The sequence below is a fragment of the Semicossyphus pulcher genome, unplaced genomic scaffold (assembly GCF_022749685.1).
Source record: "Semicossyphus pulcher isolate SPU_LCO1_2020_fin unplaced genomic scaffold, fSemPul1.0.p SCAF_2, whole genome shotgun sequence".
NCBI classification, from domain to species: Eukaryota; Metazoa; Chordata; class Actinopteri; order Labriformes; family Labridae; genus Semicossyphus; species Semicossyphus pulcher.
Window position 1 is genome coordinate 3,036,787 of NW_027211693.1, and position 24,980 is coordinate 3,061,766.

General features: G+C 44.6%; 1 protein-coding gene across 1 annotated transcript; it reads left to right on the forward strand.

Moving 5' to 3' along the window:
* The first annotated feature begins 407 nt into the window (after positions 1 to 407).
* b4galt1l (DP-Gal:betaGlcNAc beta 1,4- galactosyltransferase, polypeptide 1, like) lies at positions 408 to 21,973 on the forward strand. The gene is made up of 6 exons (XM_069670420.1): positions 408 to 1,273; positions 7,386 to 7,621; positions 18,293 to 18,480; positions 19,003 to 19,125; positions 20,210 to 20,314; positions 20,863 to 21,973. Exons 1-6 carry the CDS (start codon positions 931 to 933, stop codon positions 20,990 to 20,992), a joined length of 1,125 nt encoding a protein of 374 aa, XP_069526521.1. The 5' UTR covers positions 408 to 930; the 3' UTR covers positions 20,993 to 21,973.
* The last annotated feature ends 3,007 nt before the right edge of the window (positions 21,974 to 24,980 follow it).

The following is a 24,980-nucleotide window of genomic DNA, read 5'->3' on the forward strand; positions in this document are numbered from 1 at the left end:
TATTTTATTAATTATTTTATAACTTGTTTGTGTTTCGAACGATCTAAACTTTACTTTGTATTTTGCTTCATGCTGGATTAAATCCGAAGTAGAGAAATAGAGTAAAAATGGTATGACTGCATATTTGAGTGACCTATCTCGTCAATCACATGAAATTAAAGGAGTAAAATCACTGTTCAAATTTATCTTGGGTATTTTTTGTGGGATTAGAGATAAAAATACAGCTTAATGTATTCCATGAATTTATTATTAATCATAATAAAAAGGTGTAAACGTTTGTATTATTGTGTTTGCTCATTCCACACTTTCCACGTGGGATATAGTTAACTTCCTGGTTTTATTGTGAAAAGATTAACTGGAAGTGTATCGGAGCATTTCGTCAGTCTGACAGTTTGGAGTCCTCATCGGTGACTGAGGCAGCGACAGACGGAAACTTTGTCGAGTTTTCTCGTCACTTCTTATAGTTTCTGTTCCGAAACAGCAGCTTTTGTTGAAATAAATTAAGATTTCATTTTTGACATTTTAATTATCTGTAATTTCTTGAGCCGGAGGACTTTTTGTCTTTCTGAAGTAACCGTGTTTTAACGGAACCAGGTGACTGAGACACGGAGTTCCCGAACTGCTAACTTTGATAGCAGTTAGCGTCACTTCAGAGGGCAAATTAAGCTACCGCTAACGGTTATCTGACAGCGACAGACCCGATACTTTTATCTGAAGCTTTATTCTGAACTTCCGTTATTCTGCCACTTTTTTGGAGCTCGTCGTGACACTTTGACCAAATATCGGTGTTAAAAAACTTTAAAGTTTCCGGTGAAGTTGACGAAAAATGGAGGCTGGGAGCCGCCGATAACAGTAGCAGCTGCAGTTCACTTTCCGGTATCTTCCCCTTCCCCACCTACTTTTTAATCGTTACTCGAGCAGACTGTCAGAATGCCCGCTGACTCTACCGTGAACTTTAACCTCCTGCACCGGACCTGTAAGCTGGTGGTGCTGCTCTGCGTACTTCACATCTCCGTCACCGTCGTCTTCTACGTGCGCTCTCTGGACATCCGGTTCGCCTTCGTCCAGAACCAGCAGTCCCATAACAACACCCAGCGGATCAGGAAGACCGAGTTCATCCCCAGAAAGGAACCAAAGGAGGCCGAGATCCACAAGGAGGCACCGGAGGAGGTCCAGCAGCCGGAGCAGAAATCCACGGAACCTCAGCCGGAGGAGAAGGCAGAGGAGCCGGAGAAGAAGATGGAGAAGTGCCCCGAGACTTCCCCTCTGCTCGGTAAGACCCGGTGAATCTCCCGGTTCTGTGTCTGCAGAAAGAGTTAAAAACCTCTGTGGTTCTGAGGTCCGTGGACTCTCACTTTAACAACTATACATGACAATCTACAGCGTGTGTGAGAGGGTGGTACAAACATTTTAATGATTTCTATAAAAACTGCACATAAACATTCAGAACTAGGGACGCACGATATTGTCGGCACCTTATCTGTATCAGCCGATATTGGCTTAAAAATGAACTATCGGATATCGGCCAACATGCCGCTATCCGCCGATATAATTAACCGATAAAAGAATGGGCTGCTGCATGCTTGATTAAATGCCCGACCTCAGCGCAGTGTCCCCGGCACGAAGAAGACCTGCACTGCGCAGCGTGATGACGTCACGTGTGTCTACCTGCAGCATGAGCGAGTTAGAAGACAAAACCGTTGTAACACATGTGACAAGAGTATCACCATTATACTGTACGCTAATTCCAATACAGTTGATGATCTCTGCAATTAGGTGTGCGGTGATAAAATATCTGTATCGGTAATCGGCTAAATGAGTTGTAAAATATCGGCATATCGGCATATCGGCATATCGGATATCGTCAGAAAATCCAATATCGTGCATCCCTATTCAGAACCAGTAGAGCCTCCGTAATACCACAAGACTTCCCATGAACATCAGCAGAGTCTTAGTTTAGGGATATTTCTGTGCCCTCAGTACGAGCAGCGATCTCTCCTGGTGCTCATTATGAACTCTTTTTCTGCACAGGGACACACACGAATTTAAATCGCTGATTTCAGTCCTTGAGACAACTCCTGACGTGTGGTAGAAAACTGACCACAGGTTAATGTATTGAAAGGAGGAGAAGGAGCCTTTGTAATTGGATTAATTTATTTAAAAATATCTGAAACAATCAGATAAATCTGTGTCTGAGCTAACTGGAGTATGATGCAGTTCATCATTTCAGTCACAGTGGTGTATATTTCTGCAGGTGAACATCAGTGACAGCCTGCAGCTACATGCGGGGGGGCATGTAGCCCCCCCCCCACACACACACACAGCTGGTAGGACCGGACTGACAGACCTGCAGCTGGTTTAACAACATACCTGAACCTCAAACACCTACGGGGTTTGTCCCTTATATGTCACCTGTCTCATATCAGGTTATCCAGGTGACATTTAAACACACAGATTGGACACCAATGAATGATGAAGGCTGGCTGCCTGTCGCCCCGGTTTCTGAGCCAACATGCTGCACTTGAACACACCACAGAGACTACATCCAGAAGCCATTAACGCGCATGTTCTGCTCAGCACCAGATGAGACGTTTAGATAACATGTTTTACTTCCTGGTTCAGATTGGAGCCATGATTCCTCCGGAGACAGAGCAGCTGTGCGGGCTGCTCGGTGTAGGCTGTCTGACTTTCACCCTGAAAGCTTCAGACCTCACACAGATACAAACTATTCTCACCCCGACTCGCTCACTGTGTAATACTTAAGCCTCTCCTCTGATTGGCTCACCCGAACAGCCAATCAGAGTGATTGATCTTACTGATCAGACGCTGATCCAAGAGAAAGATGCAGAATACATCAGAGCGGGTGGCGAGTCAGGACTCTTTAAGTCTTTATTGACACTGAGTCACATGACCTCTGTGTGTGCTGGTCTCAGATCTGATCACAGCGCTCAGCGTGGAGCTCAGGGCGACGTGGAGCTGTTTGATTATTGTCAAGTATTTGTTTTACTATCCAGTGAGAAGACTAACTAACGGATAATGTCACTGTGATGATCGGCCTGTTCACACTCAGGTTAATTTACATCTAATGAGAAAGCGTCTCAGTGTTAAAGGTGACATGTTCAGTCTGCAGTCAGATAAAGCAGCAGATCTTTAAGATGCACAAAGAGACTGGAGCTGTTTGTTCTGTGGTTTTGTTTAACAAACGGGCAGAGCTGATCACGCTGACACATGCAGAACAGGTGAGGATGAGCAGCAGAGCATCACCTGAGCATCATCACAGTGTCATGGTAGTCACGGCGTCCGTCTCAGTATGCTGATGTTGAACTCTCAGGTTACTTCCTCTAAGGCAGCACCATCATCCGATCATCCTGCTTCACTCGTTTCAGAATCCTCGTCGCTCAGCTGAGTGTTTGCAGTTACACACATGAAGCCTCAGAGTGTCGCCTTCACAATAAAAGCTCTCAGAGTGTCGTTTTCAGAATAAAAGCTCTGAGTTCATGAGGAATGTGTAAAGCAGTGTGAGTGCTTTGATAAACCTGTTTGGTGTCTGTCTGGCACTTCTTGGAGTTTCATGAATACTGATGAATAAGACGGAAGTCCCATCACTTCCTTGTGGGGGGTGTCAAAGCTTTTTTCAGCCAGTAGGCGCTTCATCCAAACCAGAAAAAGTCGTTTCCCATCATGCATGGCCCGCAGAACTGCGACCGCCTCGCTCCTGTGAGACTTCAAACCTTGCACAGTCGGGTTTTAGAGCAGGTTGGACAACATGCTATCCGTCATGTGATGTGCTCGGCAAGGCAGCGATCGATTCTGCGCAGGCCTCGCTCATCTCCAATGAGCCGAGTGTTTTTAGTCCTCTCAGACAGGAAGTGACAGGTGTGTTTCATGTCTCATAACGAGGATCACAGGTGAACCACTGACTGCGGCTGTGGCTCAGTGGTAGAGTCGGTCGTCTTTCAATTGGAAGGTCGGAGGTTCGATCCCCAGCTCCATCAGGCTACATGTCGAAGTGTCCTTGGGCAAGACACTGAACCCCAAATTGCTCCCGGTGGCATAGCCAACGGGTATGAATGTGATATCTGATTGACAGTTGGGCACTTTACGTAGCAGCCTCTGCCATCAGTGTGTGAATGGGTGAATGTGACATGTAGTGTAAAAAGCAGCTTTGAATGGTCGCAAAGACTAGAAAAGCGCTATATAAGTACAGTCCATTTGACTGTTCAGGTGGGTTGGGGTTAATCTGAATGTGGTTGTTGTGTTTTGTTTATTTATTTGTTTATTTGACAGAGACAACATACGGCTTCTTAGCTGTACCAGAGCTAGCTATAAGCTCATTTGCATCTGTCGTCCCTGTGCAGGAAAGGGAGAATACAAACACAATTAGTGTAGGTGTGTTCTGATTGGTTGGTGTGTAGGTGTGTTCTGATTGGTTGGTGGTATCTGCTGTTTGCAGGTGAATTTCAAGCTGAATGTTTCTTCATGTCAAACAGCTCAGTCTCCGTGTGGATCAGACGTAGCTGAGGTTAGCATACTCAAGCTAACAGTTGTCTGTGTTGTTTGAAGATGTTTCTGTTTGTTTTCAGGTGTTGCATGTTTGAACCAATCAGAGTGAGTGTAGAAGCTCCTCCCCCCTCTCTTCTTTATTGTTTCTGTCAGAGCCAAGCAGCAACCTCCGGTGTTGAAAAATGAAGCCAATGCGGAAGTGCAAAAAACTGCAGTTCCTCGAGTGGCCACTTGAGGCTCAAACAAGAAATAACATTACAGCAGAAATAAACATGTTTACAGCCTGCTACAAAAAACGGTTTTGTTATAAGTAGCTTATTTTATTGTTCATGATAACTGTACGGGGGGAATTCTTTATAATACACCCATTTAATTATATTAAGCCTTTAATCATAGGGGCGTGGTCCCTTGATTGACAGGTGGATCCTGCTGGCTGTCTGCAAGCTGTCAACACAGACACTGAGCTTACCTTCACCTGTTTGTGTTGTTGGAGCCTTCAGAGGACAAATAATCTCTCTGTGTGTTTATGGAACTTTGTGTGCGTGCAGTCTGAGCTTTAAGTGAGTTAAATGTTCCTGTTATTGTGTTGATATATTGTTAGCACTAAGTAGCAGGTAAACTGTGTTAGCCTGTTCAGTGTTTATCAAACATTTATTTAATATATAATATAAATAATATTATATTTCGTCGGTCAGTAAACGGGAGAGATTACAGCGGACCGTAGTGAAGAAGAGACCGGTTATTTTACGTTTCCCGTTACGTGTTGGCGAGCGAGCAGCGAACACCTGCAGTCAGTCACCGCCACAAACAGAATCTCCTCCTGGGAAAGTCAAACTAGCTCACTCAATATTTATATAGTCTATGGTCAGAGCTCTGTGTCCTCCTGCTCCTCTCAGCTCTGTGTCCTCCTGCTCCTCTCAGCTCTGTGTCCTCCTCCTGCTCCTGCTCAGTGAGTGACGGGTTAATGCAGCCGTCTGATTGGCTGTCTTTGGGTGTGGTGGGTCTGCTGGGACAGAGAGCAGGAAACAGGTGTGTGTTTACATCAGTGTCACTCTGACAGGATCTGTTCCAGCAGTGAGCTTCACCCTTTTTCATATCAGTCACACAACAGGGGACATAAAGGTCGAAGGTCATCCTGTTATAGAAACATATACAGTTCAACATACAGCTCTCACTGCTGTAAGAAGTCTCCCCTGCAAACATATTTACATTAATTGATGTAAATGATTTTTATGATGCACCTGTGGATCTGTTCAACACTGTGTGATCAGGTGTGTGCAGGTTGACCTGAGCTGACCTGAGATCAGTGTGTGTAACTCTAATCATCAGTTATTTATTATCAGTCAGACGGAGTCCTGTTTTCTCAGCTGTGCCCCTCAGGTCCTGTTAGTCAGGCTCGTTTAAAAGACTCATCTCTGTATGAATATGTGTCATTACTGTTTAAACATGTGAACACGGCGCGTGTGAACACGGCGTGTGTGAACACGGCGCGTGTGAACACGGCAGAGCCCGCGCTCTGTCAGACTGCAGAGTTTACTTTAAACTACATGTTTGGTTTCTGTTTCTGTCATTTTCGTGTTTGAAGAACTTCATAAACACAGACGTGACTCAGCGTCTGACCCACTGTGTAAACTGACACGTCATCACTCTGACCTGTGGACTTCAGACATATCCACCGACTGAGATCTGTGTGCAGTGAGGACCCTGAACGCCCCACACGTGTTCAGCTGTGTGTGTTCTGGTTTACAGTCCAGATGTGGTTTCAACTCACAATGAAGCTGCTTTAACTGCTGAATGTAAATGAAGACACGCCAGATCAGTTTCTGTGTGTGTGTGTGTGTGTGTGTGTGTGTGTGTGTGTGTGTGTGTGTGTGTGTGTGTGTGTGTGTGTGTGTGTGTGTTACACAGTCTAACAGTTTTCTGCTGTTGGTGCTCAGTTTCTCTCAGTGGACTGAAACTGATAAAGACCTGTTTACAACTAAAGATCAGTGATCAGAGGTTTGGACAATGATCAGTCCTACAGCTGACTGTGAGGTCTGATTCAGGATCAGCTGGCTGTGTTTCTGTAGCTGCTTTAAACATCTGGTTATTCCTCCATAAAGAGAATCAAGTTTCTCCTCCTGTTGATGGTGAGGAGTAATGTGAGTCTCTCTCACTGTTAAACAAAGCTGTAACCTTCAGGTTGAGAGATGAAGCCCACACAGAAGCTCCCAAAGCCTGCAGTTCCTCTGGTGTCCACTTGAGGCTGTCTCCAGCAGTGAGTCAGTCCCCATAGAGCCCCATGTTAAACTTTACAGCAGAAATAAACATGTTTACAGCCTGGTACAAAAACAGTTTGGGTCTCTATAGCTCATTTCTCTCTTCATGACAACTGTACGGGGAGAATCTTTATACAGCTCACCTGTTTACATTATATTAAGGCTTAAAGTGATGCAGCATTAGGGGCGTGGCCTCTTTGAGTGACAGGAGGGAGCTGCTAGCTGTCTGCTAGGTGTCCCCTCAGCTAACTCAGTCACTGAACATAACCTCTGGGACTCTCTGAGCTTCTTCAGTCTGATAATGAAACTCCGGTGGTTAACTAGCTCATTAGCAGCTAATTAATTAGTCATATCTGAAGAGAAGCAAGGTGAGGAGATCGAAGTAGTTTTGTGAACAAACACTAACATGGTGCAGAAGAGTGAAGCACAGTTATAATGTTATTACGATATAACTTTCTGTAAATAGGGTGACTAATTGTTCGCTGTAATACGCCCCTTTTTGACAGTATTAAAATTCATACCTTCGGGATGTCTAAATACCTCAGTATACCGTGATATCGCACATGCCTCCCCTCCCCTGAACGCCTCCTGCAGTCAGTTTGATGGTGTCTGTGTCATCCTCAGTGGGCCCTCTGCGGGTGGAGTTTAACACTCCGGTGAGTCTGGAGCAGATAAAGAAGGACAACCCCGACCTCCGGCCGGGCGGACGCTTCAAACCCAAAGACTGCGTGGCTCAGCAGAAGGTGGCCATCATCATCCCCTTCAGGAAACGAGACGAACACCTCAAGTTCTGGCTGCACTACCTGCACCCCATCCTGCAGAGGCAGCAGCTCGACTACGGGGTCTACGTCATCAACCAGGTAGGCTGTGATGTCACTGTGATGTCATCAAGACACACTGTGTGAGGTAGGGAGGCTCTCATGAAAGGGACCAGGTGCATTATGGGAATAATAGAAATGTATGTACATAGGTGTGAAGGGTAAAGTCTTAGTCTGGCTCTAAAGAAGTGAGCTCAGGGTGTGTCAGTTAGAAGGGCCTGGAAACATCCTGGAACGTTCTTTGTAGCAGCAGAACATGTAAATCTGTTCAAACACACACACACACACACACACACACACACACACACACACACACACACACACACACACACACACACACACACAGAGGGAGAAATGTAAGGGTATGTGAGCACACTGACTGAACACAAACACAGAAATGACCTGGAGTATCTGAAGAGCCAGTTTTATATTCACACTGTGAACCAGCTCAAACACTGGAGCCTCTCTATGTGTGCTAATGTCTCTATGTGTGCTAATGTCTCTATGTGCTAATGTCTGTTAGCAAGTCTCTATGTGTGCTAATGTCTCTGTGTGCTAATGTCTGTTAGTGAGTCTCTATGTGTGCTAATGTCTCTATGTGTGCTAATGTCTGTTAGCGAGTCTCTATGTGTGCTAATGTCTCTATGTGCTAATGTCTGTTAGCGAGTCTCTATGTGTGCTAATGTCTCTATGTGTGCTAATGTCTCTATGTGCTAATGTCTCTATGTGTGCTAATGTCTCTATGTGTGCTAATGTCTCTATGTGCTAATGTCTCTATGTGTGCTAATGTCTCTGTGCTAATGTCTGTTAGCGAGTCTCTATGTGTGCTAATGTCTCTATGTGTGCTAATGTCTCTATGTGCTAATGTCTGTTAGCGAGTCTCTATGTGTGCTAATGTCTCTATGTGTGCTAATGTCTCTATGTGCTAATGTCTTTATGTGTGCTAATGTCTCTATGTGCTAATGTCTCTATGTGTGCTAATGTCTATGTGTGCTAATGTCTCTATGTGCTAATGTCTCTATGTGTGCTAATGTCTCTGTGCTAATGTCTCTATGTGTGCTAATGTCTATGTGTGCTAATGTCTCTATGTGCTAATGTCTCTATGTGCTAATGTCTCTATGTGCTAATGTCTCTATGTGTGCTAATGTCTTTATGTGTGCTAATGTCTCTATGTGTGCTCATGTCTCTATGTGCTAATGTCTCTATGTGTGCTAATGTCTCTATGTGCTAATGTCTCTATGTGTGCTAATGTCTCTGTGCTAATGTCTGTTAGCGAGTCTCTATGTGTGCTAATGTCTCTGTGCTAATGTCTGTTAGCGAGTCTCTATGTGTGCTAATGTCTCTGTGCTAATGTCTCTATGTGTGCTAATGTCTGTTAGCGAGTCTCTATGTGTGCGAGTCTCTGTATGTGTGCTGCATAACGCTCAGTTAGCGAGGGTGTGTTTAATCTGTTTAATCTGTTTGATCTGTTTGATCACATCAGTCTTTGACAAGGCTCCTGTATTGTTGTGTTTGAACTGGACGCTCTTAAACACACTGACTTGCACATGAAGTGCAAACACCATAAATAAATGTGTTCTGCTTTATCTTTTATCACTGTGTTCTATTCATGTCATACACTGTGTGACTGATATCCTCTGCAGAGTTTACCTTCATCCTGTTTCAAACACAACAGCTCTGTGTCCTGTACCTGATACAGCCACAGGTGTGTGTGCGTGTGTGTGTGTGTGTTTAAGAGTTACAGGTGTGATTTGTGGTGTTTGACCTCAGGTTTGGAGGTTGACTCAGAGTCAATCTTGTTAGTCAAACATTAACAGAGAGCTGTGTAGTATTTGGAGCTGACAGAAAGAGTTGAGTGTATTTTATATTGTTATACTGTAATAAGTTGTTGGTGATTAAGCCGATGAACACTATATATAAATATATATTAGTGCTGTCAACGAATATTCTAAATTCGAATACATAACCGAATTGTACTAAAAAATGGGTATTCGGATTTTAAAATTAATATTCGTTGTGACAAAAAATCAGCACTACCGCGGCTGTTTGCGAGCTCGCAAGTCCTCGTATGTCCTCACCCGCACTCTTGGTTACGGAGCATCCTTGAATGCATCACAACGTCACTATGATACATCAGTAATTAACTTTAGTCCCGCTGAAACGAGCTAAAACAACAACCGTGCGGCGTGCGGTAATGATGTCGGAGACTTTAAATCGCGGCCGGCCAGACAGAGAGATTCTCACCCCCAGCAGAACAGACAGGTGTAAGGTGTTGATCTTTTTTTAAAGGTTATGTTTGAATAAATATACCTGTCACAGCACAGCTCGCTTGGAACGCTGAATGTCCGTTTTACCATGACCTAAATATATGTATATATATACATATATATATATATATGTGTGTATATATATATAATATTATATACTTTTACTATAGATATTATATACTACACCTGCACAGGTATAGAGGTTAGGGCTGCACGATTCTGGATAAAACGAGTGACTATTTTCTGGCTTAGAATTGAGACCAGGATTTTTGTTCACTGCGTTCAGCTGATACAATAAGAAACACAACAAAAATATGAAGGTGCCTGACGGAGGACCGGCTCCACTTTTAAGTGCTGAAGTGCGAACGCTTCATGAAACTGATCATGAAAACAATTAGAGCTGCTGATGTTGGAAAAAACATACAGTGTGATATATTTTTGTTCTGCGATATTAATGCGATTTAAAAAAATACAGGAAATTAAAGCAGATAAACTCGGTGTGTTTTCATGTTTATATAAACCAGTGGTTCTCAAACCTTTTCTGTCATGCCCCCCTTTGGAGAAAGTAAACATTTCCAGGCCCCCCCGCCCCGACAAAATTGTCACAAATGGGTCAAGTTCAACTTTTATTGAAAGAAAGTCGAGATCCTGAGCATTCTTTTCACTTTTCTCTGAGTCATTTGCTGTGCAAAAAAAAACTATTTCAATTGCTCCATCAGACTTTTTCAAATAGAAATATAATAAAATGTGCAAAAACGTTTTCAGAACAATAACAATAAAGTTCAATCTGTGCTAAGAATGAACAGATTTTTGCTGCAGCTGGCAGACTTTTCGAACATGTAACACAGACAGGTCTCTCTTCATCTCCGACCATATTCGCTGTAAATCCAAGAGCAAGATAAGCGTCGTCATATTTTCTTGACTTCTTGGATTTTGGCGGTTGGTCAGCGTTAACGTCGGCCGACGTCGTCCTGTTGGTATCTGACGCGTCAGCTGTTTTTGTTTTCGCCCCTGTTGTTTTCTCTGTGTGTGTCTGAATGTGAAATCTGTCCTAGAAATCACAACAGAAAAAAAAACCTGAGCGGTGCTCGCCCCCCCGTCACGCCGCCGTGCCCCCCAGGGAGGGCGCACCCCACAGTTTGAGAATCACTGATATAAACAATTAACAATCATACTTTTTATTATTTGGGATTATTTTATTATTATTATCTTAAGTCTATTTGCTTATAATTAAACAAAACTCCTCCTACTTTTATCACGCTTAGTTCAGACTCTGACAGCTGCATGAGAGTGCGGGTGGAGCGACACGTTCTCTATAAAACAAATCCTAACAGACCTGTGGGCGGCTGGTGTGATCAACTATTGCTACTGATGGTCAAATGTATGTTTAATCAGCCTGATCAGCCCCGTGACAGTCACTTTATGAAACGAAAAATCACGTCCGCTCCGTGAACTGTCCGTTTATGTAGCCGCTGCGTTCACCAGCACCGGGACGAGGTGACGCTGTTAACGGGAGTCCTTTCTCTTATAAGCCACCTCACGTTACGGAGCCGCTGACGTCACAGTTCACAGTTCCTTAGCCATCGCCTCCTACCGACTCTGCAGCCCTGGTATTTCCATCTTAGCTCCTTGGGAATTTCAGGTCACTTGCCGGTAACGCTGCTGTGTCGGAGTCCCATCAGCTGATCCCTGGTGTAAACAATGGAGCCCAGGACGGGAATCGGACCGCTAAAAATACCCCAAACACATCAAAAGTGCGGAGCCACATCTTATTGGTTGGTCAGATTCCTTATCGCTTTCTCACCACCATCTTCCTGATTCATTTTGTCGTTTAATCTGTCCTTAGAAAGGACAGTGAGGCAAGGTAAGGTTTCCTCCCTCAACTTTTCTCACACTACCATTCGCAGTGTCTCAGCTTCACTCTCACATGGGGTGGTTTTTGACCAGTTACTGCTTCTGTGCATCACATGGTGTAACGCCGCGTTGTCATTTGTTCAGGGAGGAAGGGGGAGCACTTGTTTTGATGCAGCTGATGTCCCAAATGAAAATGCAGCAGAATCGTTATTTAGAGATGAGATTGCGTAGCAGTATGAATGGAGATGGCCATTTTATTTCGATTGATCGTGCAGCCCTAACAGAGGTGTGTGCTCTCTAAATGTGACATGAGGATTCAGTGTGATGTGTAAAACGTTTAAACAGACAACAATTATTTCCACTCACATCCACTCTCCCCTTTAACCACCATGTTGAGCTTCTGTTAGTGAAACGACAGGAAGTCGGATGATCACTTCCTTCAGATGTTTCAAATTAAAAACCCTCCTGCAAAGGAAAAGAGTGCTGCCTGTTTGGCTGCTGGAGGACTTTTAATTTGAAACATCTGTCCATTTATTGGCAGTAACTGGTGGAAAAGATGTCAAAGTAAAAGCACGGACACTTTATCAGCAGGGTTTATGTTCCCTCAGTGAGCTGCAACAGAAAGATTAAACAAAGCCTAGTATGAGAGATATTTCTCACTAAGGTCAAAGGTCAAGTGCTGCCAACATTTAAGTGTTTACAGGCTGAAGTAGTTCAAACGTAGACAGAAATCTCACAGCTAACCCTTAATGGGAATGCAGTCTTGTAATTAGCATGGTGCATTTTTAAAGGGTGGAATGACTGAAGGATAAGGAGGACCAACTGAATATTATACATTTAATGTCTTAGTGTTTGTTGGTTAACGTTATGCGCCATTTTTAGCCATTAGCCTCTTAGCTATAATAGCAAAGTGTTTCAGGCCAATTCAGCACAAGAGACAACTAAGAATAATACAGTATATATATATATAATACAGTGTGTATATATATATATATATATATATATATATATATACACAGCAGAACGACAGTAAAACAGCCAGGAATCGACTACAATACTGTGAGATTTTTGGGCAGGTTTTTATGAACATTAGGCAATTGTTAGCTGAGTGTTAGCTGGACGTTAGCTTGTGGTAAACTGAATGTTAGCTGAGCTTTAGCTGAAAGTTTTCCCTCCGGTGTGAGAGTGTTTTAAGCTGCATGGTTGTGTTGTTTCTAACACGACAGGAGAAAGATGGATGGAAACGTGTGTCGACTCTGTAACACGAGGAGCAGACCTAGCTCCCACTCTTGTTTTTCTTCTTCTGTTGTTTGTTTGTGACTCACAGTTCTTCTTCTCTCTTTGTGTGTGTCCTCCTCACTCACACCGCCTCTTCCTTCCTCCCCCTCCCTCTGCATGTCAGGCATTTCTGACCAATGGCTGTGGTCGCTGGAGACGTTGACACCCGCCCCCTGCTTGCTCTCGGCCAATAGCAGCGTGTGTTGTCAGAGGGGGCGTTTCTGGTAATCAGGCTCCTTCTTCTTCTCTTGTTTCTGTGTTTCTCTGTGTTTCTAGCATAGACTGTATAAAAAGATGGCCGACATGACAGCTCCCTCAAGTGAAGCTCCACCCTCTCTGTCGCCCCCTGCTGACTGGCTGCAGTATAGCTCATAAAGCCCGCCTCCTCCATGTTAACAGATGGGACATGAGTCAAACTATAAAATCAAAATACACGACAAATACATTTTTCTCCAACATGGTTTCTGTCATTATAGTTAGTTCTTATCATGCTGATTTATGTCACAGTGTTCATTTTTCTGTCAAGTTTACTTTTAATTAGTTATTTGATGCAATAAAAAGGGGGTGTGGCCTCATGATTGACAGCTCTGTGGACAAATGGGGCTTCTGCAGCGTTCTGTTCCCGAGTAGCAGAGTAGAGGAGGAACGGCGAGAGGAGACGTAACTAACACTAACACTACAGTCAGTGAACTTTCTGCTTCAGACCGACACAAGAAGCTGTTCTGCTGTTAAACACGCCGGCGTGCGGGATCCCTGCTGTTTTTTCGGTAAGTTAAGTGTGTGTTTGGGTTAGTGGAAGTGGCTACAGCGGCTCCACCCTCCGATCTCTACTGCGCAGACTCTGGCTCCAAATGACGTCACAATCGCAAGATGGCAGCGCCTATCACAGGGGCTGTTTCAGAATCAATTCCACACAATGAGAGCAGATGGAGATGTGTCGTCCATCTTTATATACAGTCATTTGTTTCTAGCAGCAGAACTTAAACTGCTCTCATCGTGTCAGACAGATTTTAAATCACTGTTCAGTGTGGATCTGTACTCACCTTCAACAAACCAGAAGTGACAACATTTCATTTTTCCTGACAGTCTGTAAAACGTGTGTATGCGTGGAGACAGAAACATGAACCCTGCATGTGTCGGATTATATTCATTAAACATGAGTCACAGTGGACACACACTCTGTCTTTAAAGCTGAGTTTAAACCAGCCTCAGAGAGCTCTCATGTTCAGTGTCTGTATATCAAGGATTGAACACAGTGAACATGTGACAGCCGTCTTTAACCTGCAGAGAAGAAGAATCAGACTCTGGCGGTGTGGGGGTCATATACGAGTGTGACTGCTTCAAGTGAGCGAGAGGAGCTGGCTCGTCTGACGGAGGATTCTTTGTGAAGGGTTTAAACACGCTCCAGAAGCGCGTCACGTTGTTGAACACGATGAGACGTGTTGAGCCGGTCCTCCTCATGAGAGACAGACTTAAACTGCAGGCAAACACTTACACTACACAGAACAGAAATATATTTATGTCTCACATTCAATCATACAAATCAAATATATGTAATTATTATTAACTCTTCATCTGATATCTGAGCAGATATTTGTATTGATAAGGCTCAGCATGATCATTTGAATCCAGCAGCTGTGATTCTTTCATGTTAATCATGTTCACAGTGAAACGTGTCGAGGCGGCGCTCTGTCCGCGCTGCAGGTAGTAAACAACACCTGAGAGCTCAGCACAGGTGTCCGTCACCTAGCAACCTGTACCTGCAGACACATACCTGTCATAGAAACTAGAGAAGAGCGATCAGACCGACAGGAAGACAACTTTCACCCCCCCGACACTAAACAGACTAACTGACGAACGAATGAACAAAGAATCAGATCATCCTGTCACATCAGACTGAGCTGTGAGGGAGGCGTTCAGGGACCCTTTAAACACACACACACACACACACACACACACAATTTATTAAACATCCAAACAACAGGAATGAGACAGACTCTCAGGTATTACAGTATATATACTGTATAATACAAACAGATGTGATGTCCTGTAGTGCAGCCTGTATTTAAACCAGTCTGCACTAATCTCTCACCATCCGTCATCCTCTCATCACCTGTGTTCATCCTCCCATCAGCTGTGATCATCCTCTCATCAGCTGTGATCATCCTCTCATCAGCTGTGTTCATCCTCCCATCAGCTGTGATCATCCTCTCAGCTGTGATCATCCTCTCAGCTGTGATCATCCTCTCAGCTGTGATCATCCTCTCATCAGCTGTGTTCATCCTCTCAGCTGTGTTCATCCTCTCATCAGCTGTGATCATCCTCTCATCAGCTGTGATCATCCTCTCATCAGCTGTGATCATCTTCTCAGCTGTGATCATCCTCTCAGCTGTGATCATCCTCTCAGCTGTGATCATCCTCTCATCAGCTGTGTTCATCCTCTCAGCTGTGTTCATCCTCTCATCAGCTGTGATCATCCTCTCAGCTGTGTTCATCCTCTCATCAGCTGTGATCATCCTCTCATCAGCTGTGTTCATCCTCCCATCAGCTGTGATCATCCTCCCATCAGCTGTGTTCATCCTCTCATCAGCTGTGATCATCTTCTCAGCTGTGTTCATCCTCTCAGCTGTGATCATCTTCTCAGCTGTGTTCATCCTCTCATCAGCTGTGATCATCCTCTCATCAGCTGTGATCATCCTCTCAGCTGTGTTCATCCTCTCATCAGCTGTGATCATTTTCTCAGCTGTGTTCATCCTCTCATCAGCTGTGTTCATCCTCTCATCAGCTGTGTTCATCCTCTCATCAGCTGTGATCATCTTCTCAGCTGTGTTCATCCTCTCAGCTGTGTTCATCCTCTCATCAGCTGTGATCATCCTCTCATCAGCTGTGATCATCCTCTCATCAGCTGTGTTCATCTTCTCAGCTGTGTTCATCCTCTCATCAGCTGTGATCATCCTCTCATCAGCTGTGTTCATCTTCTCAGCTGTGTTCATCCTCTCAGCTGTGATCATCCTCTCATCAGCTGTGTTCATCTTCTCAGCTGTGTTCATCCTCTCAGCTGTGTTCATCCTCTCATCAGCTGTGTTCATCCTCTCATCAGCTGTGTTCATCCTCTCAGCTGTGTTCATCTTCTCAGCTGTGTTCATCCTCTCATCAGCTGTGTTCATCCTCTCAGCTGTGTTCATCCTCTCAGCTGTGTTCATCCTCTCAGCTGTGTTCATCTTCTCAGCTGTGTTCATCCTCTCATCAGCTGTGATCATTTTCTCAGCTGTGTTCATCCTCTCATCAGCTGTGTTCATCCTCTCAGCTGTGTTCATCCTCTCATCAGCTGTGATCATTTTCTCAGCTGTGTTCATCCTCTCATCAGCTGTGATCATTTTCTCAGCTGTGTTCATCCTCTCAGCTGTGTTCATCCTCTCATCAGCTGTGTTCATCCTCTCAGCTGTGTTCATCCTCTCATCAGCTGTGATCATTTTCTCAGCTGTGATCATCCTCCCATCAGCTGTGTTCATCCTCTCATCAGCTGTGATCATCCTCCCATCAGCTATGTTCATCCTCTCATCAGCTGTGATCATCCTCTCATCAGCTGTGTTCATCTTCTCAGCTGTGTTCATCTTCTCAGCTGTGTTCATCCTCTCATCAGCTGTGTTCATCCTCTCAGCTGTGTTCATCTTCTCAGCTGTGTTCATCCTCTCAGCTGTGTTCATCCTCCCATCAGCTGTGTTCATCCTCCCGTCAGCTGTGTTCATCCTCCCATCAGCTGTGTTCATCCTCTCATCAGCTGTGTTCATCCTCTCATCAGCTGTGATCATTTTCTCAGCTGTGTTCATCCTCTCAGCTGTGTTCATCCTCTCAGCTGTGTTCATCCTCTCATCAGCTGTGATCATTTTCTCAGCTGTGTTCATCCTCTCATCAGCTGTGATCATCCTCTTATCAGCTGTGTTCATCCTCTCATCAGCTGTGTTCATCCTCTCAGCTGTGTTCATCCTCTCATCAGCTGTGATCATTTTCTCAGCTGTGTTCATCCTCTCATCAGCTGTGATCATCCTCTCATCAGCTGTGATCATCCTCTTATCAGCTGTGTTCATCCTCTCAGCTGTGATCATTTTCTCAGCTGTGTTCATCCTCCCATCAGCTGTGTTCATCCTCTCATCAGCTGTGATCATCTTCTCATCAGCTGTGATCATCCTCTCATCAGCTGTGATCATCCTCTCAGCTGTGTTCATCCTCTCATCAGCTGTGATCATCTTCTCATCAGCTGTGATCATCCTCTCATCAGCTGTGATCATTTTCTCAGCTGTGTTCATCCTCCCATCAGCTGTGTTCATCCTCTCATCAGCTGTGTTCATCCTCTCAGCTGTGTTCATCCTCTCATCAGCTGTGATCATTTTCTCAGCTGTGTTCATCCTCTCATCAGCTGTGATCATTTTCTCAGCTGTGTTCATCCTCTCATCAGCTGTGATCATTTTCTCAGCTGTGTTCATCCTCCCATTAGCTGTGTTCATCCTCCCATCAGCTGTGATCATCCTCTCAGCTGTGTTCATCCTCTCATCAGCTGTGTTCATCCTCCCATCAGCTGTGTTCATCCTCTCATCAGCTGTGTTCATCCTCCCATCAGCTGTGTTCATCCTCCCATCAGCTGTGTTCATCCTCTCATCAGCTGTGTTCATCCTCCCATCAGCTGTGTTCATCCTCTCATCAGCTGTGCTCATCCTCTCATAAACTCGCCCCCCATCCTACTGCAGGCTGAGGGGTTAAAGCAGCCTGAGCACAGAGTGAATCCACTGTGAACCAGTCTGTGATGACACAGTGAAGATGAATACATGATCAAAGACACATGAAGCACTTTGGTGACTGTGAGGGGAACCTGTCCCTTCTGATCGGCTGCACCTGTTCTGTCATTAAGGCACGTCCCTGTACTCACAGTGATGAGAGAGCAAACAGAGCAGAGCATCAGCCACCACCTGATGAACACACAACCTCTCAGCTGGTTCACCACATCACACACACATCACCTGTTCAGGTGCTGACAGGCTGCACCTTCTTTCTTTGTGTGTGTGTGTGTGTGTGTGTGTGTGTGTGTGTGTGTGTGTGTGTGTGTGTGTGTGTGTGTGTGTGTCTCTGAAACATATATCCCTCACCTTCAGTGTCCTGATGAGACGTGGCTGAGAGAGACAGTGAGCCCGTGTCAGAGTGTTGCTGCTAGCAGAGCTGTAGATGAACGTGTTCTGAGGGAGGACGGTCTGCAGTCATCAGACAGCACCTGTGTGAGTCATGCTGCCGTGTGTATCACCTGTCTCTGTGTGTCCGTCAGGAAGGAGATGAGATCTTTAACCGGGCCAAGCTGCTGAACATCGGATACTCAGAGGCTTTGAAGGAGTATGACTACGAGTGCTTCGTCTTCAGCGACGTCGACCTCATCCCCATGGACGACCGCAACACCTACAGGTGCTTCAGCCAGCCACGACACCTGTCTGTGTCCATGGACAAGTTCGGCTTCAGGTGAGACACACATGTTCAGCTGCTGGACTCACTGTAATGATGATGAAGGTGAGTGTGGGAGGGTCCTCTAAGGCTGGACGTTCACTTGTCTTGAGGGGACAGAGAGAGTGTTAACAGGAAGTGCTGACAGAGGCACCACAGAGGAAGAGATCTGTTCTGAAACCCCACCATCTGCCAGACTCCTCACTTCCTGTTTCCTGTTCTCGCAGTCTCCCAGTCACACACACACACACACACACACACACACACACACACACACAGTTTGAAGAAGCTGAGTTTTATCTCCTCACTTCCTGTTTTTGTGAGCAGCAGTCTGCAGGTCACCTGGTGCACCCGTGTTTCTGTTCATACATCTGAATAACACACAGTACTGTGAGGACCCGTACACACTCGTACACACCTGTTCAGGTATAGGGTGTGTTCTGTCCTTTCAGCTGTGGCAGCATCAGACTGTGTTTCAGACTCAACATACCTGTAGATAAACACCTAACCATGAATGTGTGTGTGTGTGTGTCTCTGCAGGTTACCTTATAGTCAGTATTTTGGGGGCGTGTCCTCGATGAGTAAGGAACAGTACCTGAAGATAAACGGCTTCCCCAACAACTACTGGGGCTGGGGGGGCGAGGACGACGACATCTACAACAGGTACACACACAGTTTGCATTGGGAGTGTGTGTCTGCTGTGTGTCTGTGTGACGATGAGGTGACCTCAGGAGAGAGTGATGCATGCTGGGACAGCACCTGAAACAGCAGGCGGAGTTACACAGTGACATCATGATGGACTGAATAATGAGCAGTTATTTACTGTCTGAATCATGTGTCATGTGACTGCAGCAGGACACAACGTCCTCTGTGCCCTTTGACCTCCATCAATATTACATGTGTTCCTCCTACAGACACAGGCTGTGTTCGAAATGCCTTACTACATACTTCATATTACATACTTCATACTACATGCTACATGCTACATACTTCATATTACATACTTCATACTACATGCTACATGCTACATACTTCATACTACATACTACATGCTACATGCTACATACTACATACTTCATACTACATGCTACATGCTACATACTTCATACTACATACTACATGCTACATGCTACATACTTCATACTAAATACTACATGCTACATACTTCATACTACATGCTACATACTTCATACTACATACTACATGCTACATGCTACATACTACATGCTACATACTTCATACTACATACTACATGCTACATGCTACATGCTACATACTACATGCTACATACTTCATACTACATACTACATGCTACATGCTACATACTACATGCTTCATCCTGCACATTTAGCTTTTGTTTGCATACCACAGACTACATTTAGGCCACACCAGGACGTACTGCTAGGATAGTATGGCATTTGGAACACAGCAACAGAGGTCCGATTGTTCTGTGAGCGGACGTGTGAGATGGTTGTACCAGGAGTCGACCTGAAGCTGCTGAGCTGTGAGACACTTCAACGACACACAGCAGGAAACAGACGTGTTTCAGGCTCTCAGCTTCGGCGCTTCACCTGTTCAGTTGTGACAACTCAAAACGTTACCTGTTATTTTGACAGACACCGCTCAGGTGTGTGATGTTGTGTTGGGTCTCATAGTTGTCTTTCACTGACCTTTGACCTCAGAACTGCAGTATCTTTGTATAAAGGGTGTGTGTGTGTGTGTGTGTGTGTGTGTGTGTGTGTGTCAGGCTGGCGTCTAAAGGAATGTCCATCTCCAGACCGAACGGGGAGACGGGGAAATGTCGGATGATCCGACACCAGAGGGACAAACAGAACGAGCCCAATCCTCAGAGGTACACATCTGTACACCTGGTCCACACAGGACCTGGTCTGTTACAGACTGAAACAGACCAGTTCCACACCTGTTCCACACACAGTGTCCATGTTTGTTTATGTACAAACGAGCAGCAGCTCAGCCAGCGGCCCCCCCACTGACGTCCTGTGACTGAAGAGTCTGATATGATTCTCCTCCTCACCTGTCCTCCAGACCTGTCCTCCTCACCTGTCCTCCAGACCTGTCCTCACCTGTCCTCCTCACCTGTCCTCCAGACCTGTCCTCACCTGTCCTCTGTCCTCACCTGTCTTCCTCACCTGTCTTCCTCACCTGTCCTCCTCACCTGTCCTCCAGACCTGTCCTCACCTGTCCTCACCTGTCCTCCAGACCTGTCCTCACCTGTCCTCTGTCCTCACCTGTCTTCCACACCTGTCCTCTGTCCTCACCTGTCCTCCTCGCCTGTCCTACTCACCTGTCCTCCATCCTCACCTGTCCTCCTCACCTGTCCTCCATCCTCACCTGTCCTCACCTGTCCTCCTCACCTGTCCTCTTTCTGTGCCTCCTCAGGTTTAACCGGATCGCTCACACCAGAGAGACGATGTATAAAGACGGGATCAACTCTCTGTCGTACCGCGTGGTGAAGATCGAGAAGTTTGACCTGTTCACTAAGATCACTGTGGATGTGGGGAAACCATGACGACGAGGAGGGGGCGGGGTCAGCTGACGCAGGCTGACGCAGTGAAACCAAACGTGCCTTTGACACTTGAAGCTTTAAGTTCTGGTCGGACGGATTGATCAGCTGTTTCCTCTTTTTGCACAAACAGACTGAACGTTTGAACACTTGCCTCTGATTGGACGCTCACTGTAACCAATCAGCTGCCTCCGTCTGTCCGTCAGACGCTGCTGCAGCAACGCTTCCTGCATGAGACTTTTACTTTTAAAAAATTAGTCAGACAATCAGGGCTGCTGGGTCACATGGGCTTTACTGGTGGGGGATTATGGGTAATGAGCAGGTGAGTTTAGATCTGGTCTGAGCAGAATCTGGTTCTGCTTTTTGATCCGCTTTAATTAAGAATGAAAAGAAAATATTATAACATCAAAAGAGCTTCAGACCAGGTCAGGATCCTGGTCCTGGTCCTGGTTCTGGTCCTGGACTCTGTAAGGAGACATTGAGTAAAGCTGTCAAAGTAAAAGCTGTGGAGTCGTGTTAGAGATCTGCTTCCAGTCAGCAGGAGGAGCGTTAACAACAACAACACAATCAGACACAGAGCAATGACCTTTGACCCTCATGTTAAAAATATAAAACAGAGACAAATGCTGTGTTCCAAATGCCGTACAATCCTAGCAGTACGTCCTGGTGTGGCCTAAATGTAGTCTGTGGTATGCAAACAAAAGCTAAATGTGCAGGATGCCAAAAATACCCGCATGTCGTACTGATGCATCGGACCAGTCTACCTCGCCTACTGTATCCCACAATGCAAAGCGCTGGAACGGCACAGCGGCAGTTAAAATGATGGACAGCAGCAGCAATCCAGCAGAAGGGGGCGCTATAGCTAAAGAAGCGGAGGTTATTGTTTACTTCTGCCTGGCGTAGCATACTGCGAAAATAATTTAAAAGCTCCTCCATACTACAGACTACCGCTGAATGTAGTATGTAGTATGTAGTATGTAGTATATAGTATGTAGTATGTAGAATATAGTATATAGTTTATAGTATGTAGTATATAGTATGTAGTATGTAGTATGTAGTATATAGTATCTAGTATCTAGTATATAGTATATAGTATGTAGTATGTAGTATGTAGTATATAGTATGTAGTATGTAGTATATAGTATATAGTATCTAGTATCTAGAATATAGTATGTAGTATGTAGAATATAGTATGTAGTATGTAGTATGTAGTATGTAGAATATAGTATATAGTTTATAGTATGTAGTATATAGTATATAGTATGTAGTATATAGTATATAGTATGTAGTATGTAGTATATAGTATATAGTATATAGTATGTAGTATGTAGTATATAGTATGTAGTATGTAGTATATAGTATATAGTATCTAGTATATAGTATGTAGTATGTAGAATATAGTATATAGTATGTAGTATGTAGTATGTAGTATATAGTATATAGTATGTAGTATGTAGTATATAGTATATAGTATATAGTATATAGTATATAGTATGTAGTATGTAGTATATAGTATATAGTATATAGTATATAGTATATAGTATATAGTATGTAGTATGTAGTATATAGTATATAGTATGTAGTATGTAGTATATAGTATGTAGTATATAGTATATAGTTTATAGTATGTAGTATGTAGTACAGCATTTCGAACACAGCACCTGACTGAGCAGCTGCCTCTCATACCTGTTTCCTCCTGTGGTGGGCGTATCAGAGCTTTTGCCCAGTCAGCATTGACCTTATTATTACCTGTTGAATCAGCACATGCAGGTGAGCTGTGCTGAGGTGAGGGCGGAGCTTTAAACCTGTCATCTGAGGTCAACTGTCATGTGATCATGTGACCAGTTGCCCTCTTTTCTAAATGTTTTATTTTTTAAGCTGACTTTTAAAACTTTTAAAAATTAATTAATAATTAATAATTAAATGAATTGATATAAATGAGTGACGGCCTGAGCAGCTTCAGTGTGAACTTAAATTAATTTGATTAGTTCAAATTGCAGCTCATGGCGAGCCGCGCCCTCTGATCAAAGAACACGTGCATGAGGAGACATCACAACTGAGTGTTCCTCTCACAGGCAGTCATGTTCCACCTGGGTGTTTCTACAGGAGCCCACAGAGGACAAACTTTCTACATGAAACTCACCATGAGATGGCACCGCATCTACACACTGCTGCTTTAATGTTTCTGCTCACACACACACACACACACACACACACACTCAGTAGGAGGCTCAGCTCAGGTTGTGACGGCGCTCTGCAGAAACACGTTCATCGATCAATTAGTGGAACTAGTTTCCCCTCAGAACCAGATCTAAACACCTGACCGTGTGTGTGTGCGTGTGTGTGTGCGCGCGTGTGTGTGTGTGTGTGTGTGTGTGTCTGTAAAATCAGGTTGTATTTGATGATTAATGTCTCTTTATTTTCAGAACAATCCCAAAGTTTATTGATTAAATGTAAAAACTGCATCCTGATCAGTTTAAACCAAAACTCAATCATGTGTGTCTGATTGGTTAATCTATTGACTGGTTGATTGTGTCCTAATCAGCTGTTGGTAACAGACTTGCAGGTGATCACTGATCAATAAGGACCAAACAGGTTTTATCAGCTGTCAATCAAACAATCAGAGTGTGTGTGTGTGTGTGTGTGTGTGTGTTTCCTCATGCTGTCCTCCATGTCACCTGCTGGAGTTTAATCTGTTTGTTTCTCTCCAGACCAAAAATGTTGTTTATTGATGATCAATGATGATGATGGTGATTGAATCCTTTAATGTGCCTTAACGTGGATCCAGTGTAAGCGAATGAGCTGGTGTAACTGGTGGAGGGAACCAGTGTGTGTTTGTGTACGGAGATAAAGATGCTGAAGAGCTGGAGTCTGTTTGGTGTGTTTCATGCCGTCAGTGTTCAGCAGCTGTACGTGGTGACGCCACACAGCAGGTGTGTGGAAGTGTCCCTGTGAGCAGGTGTTCATCACAACCTGAAACCAAACCGTCCGTTTCCCACCATGAAACCAACATTTATTTAATCCTCCTCCGAACATGTCCACAGATGTTTGAGACACCTGCTCAGTGTGAGCAGAGCTCTGTGCACCTTCTGCAGTAAACGTCTCTAACTTGGGCTGCAGTCGAAAAGTCCAAAAATGACCCCTCCGTCTTTTCCTCACCACTTCTTGAGCGTGATGGAAAACGTCATGAGGTCAAGGAAAGGTGGGAGTAGAGTTCAGAAGGAGTGAGGAAAAGATGATGCGCTGCTCAGAGGATCCGACTGCTCTCACACTGGGCGGGTGTTGATGATGTCACGTGGTTCTTCCATGTAAAAAACTACAATCTATCCATGATGGACTACAAAGAGTGCATCTATCTCCCAGTGCTTTCTCACTGTGTTGTTTCATGCAGTCATATAAAGGTGGAGAACAGGTGATAAACGTGACCTCATTGAGACGTTTACAGTGTGAAGCAGTAGGCAGCATCAGTCTGAGCACCTGAGGAACACCTGGGGTCCGTTTCACAAAGCAGGTTCAACAAACTCTGAGTCTAACCCTGAACTCTGAGTCGATCTACTCTGAGATAGGAAACTCTGAGTTTTCGGTTCCAGAACAGCTGATCAGAGTTAGTTCAGTCAACTCTGAGTAGGTTCAGCCGGAGTTAAGTGCGTGCACGCTGACTATAAAAAGCCAGCATTAATGGAGCCCCGACACCACGAGTCACCATGGCAACGGTACACAAAAAGAGGTCCTCCTACGTCACACCGGTGGAGCTCGAAATCCTCACGCGGACGTTCAGCGAATACGAGCATGTTTTTAGAAACATAAAGTAACACGGCTGCAGCTGCAAAAGAGAGAGAAGCGGCTCGAGTGAACGCGTCAGTTTGAACTGGTCTGTTTATTTAATACTTCATCACGACCGGAAGCTAAAATGTATATTAATTTAGGAGCAATGCAGCGGGAGGAAAAAACATACATGGAAGCAGCTAAAAATAAAACAGCAGAACATCATTGA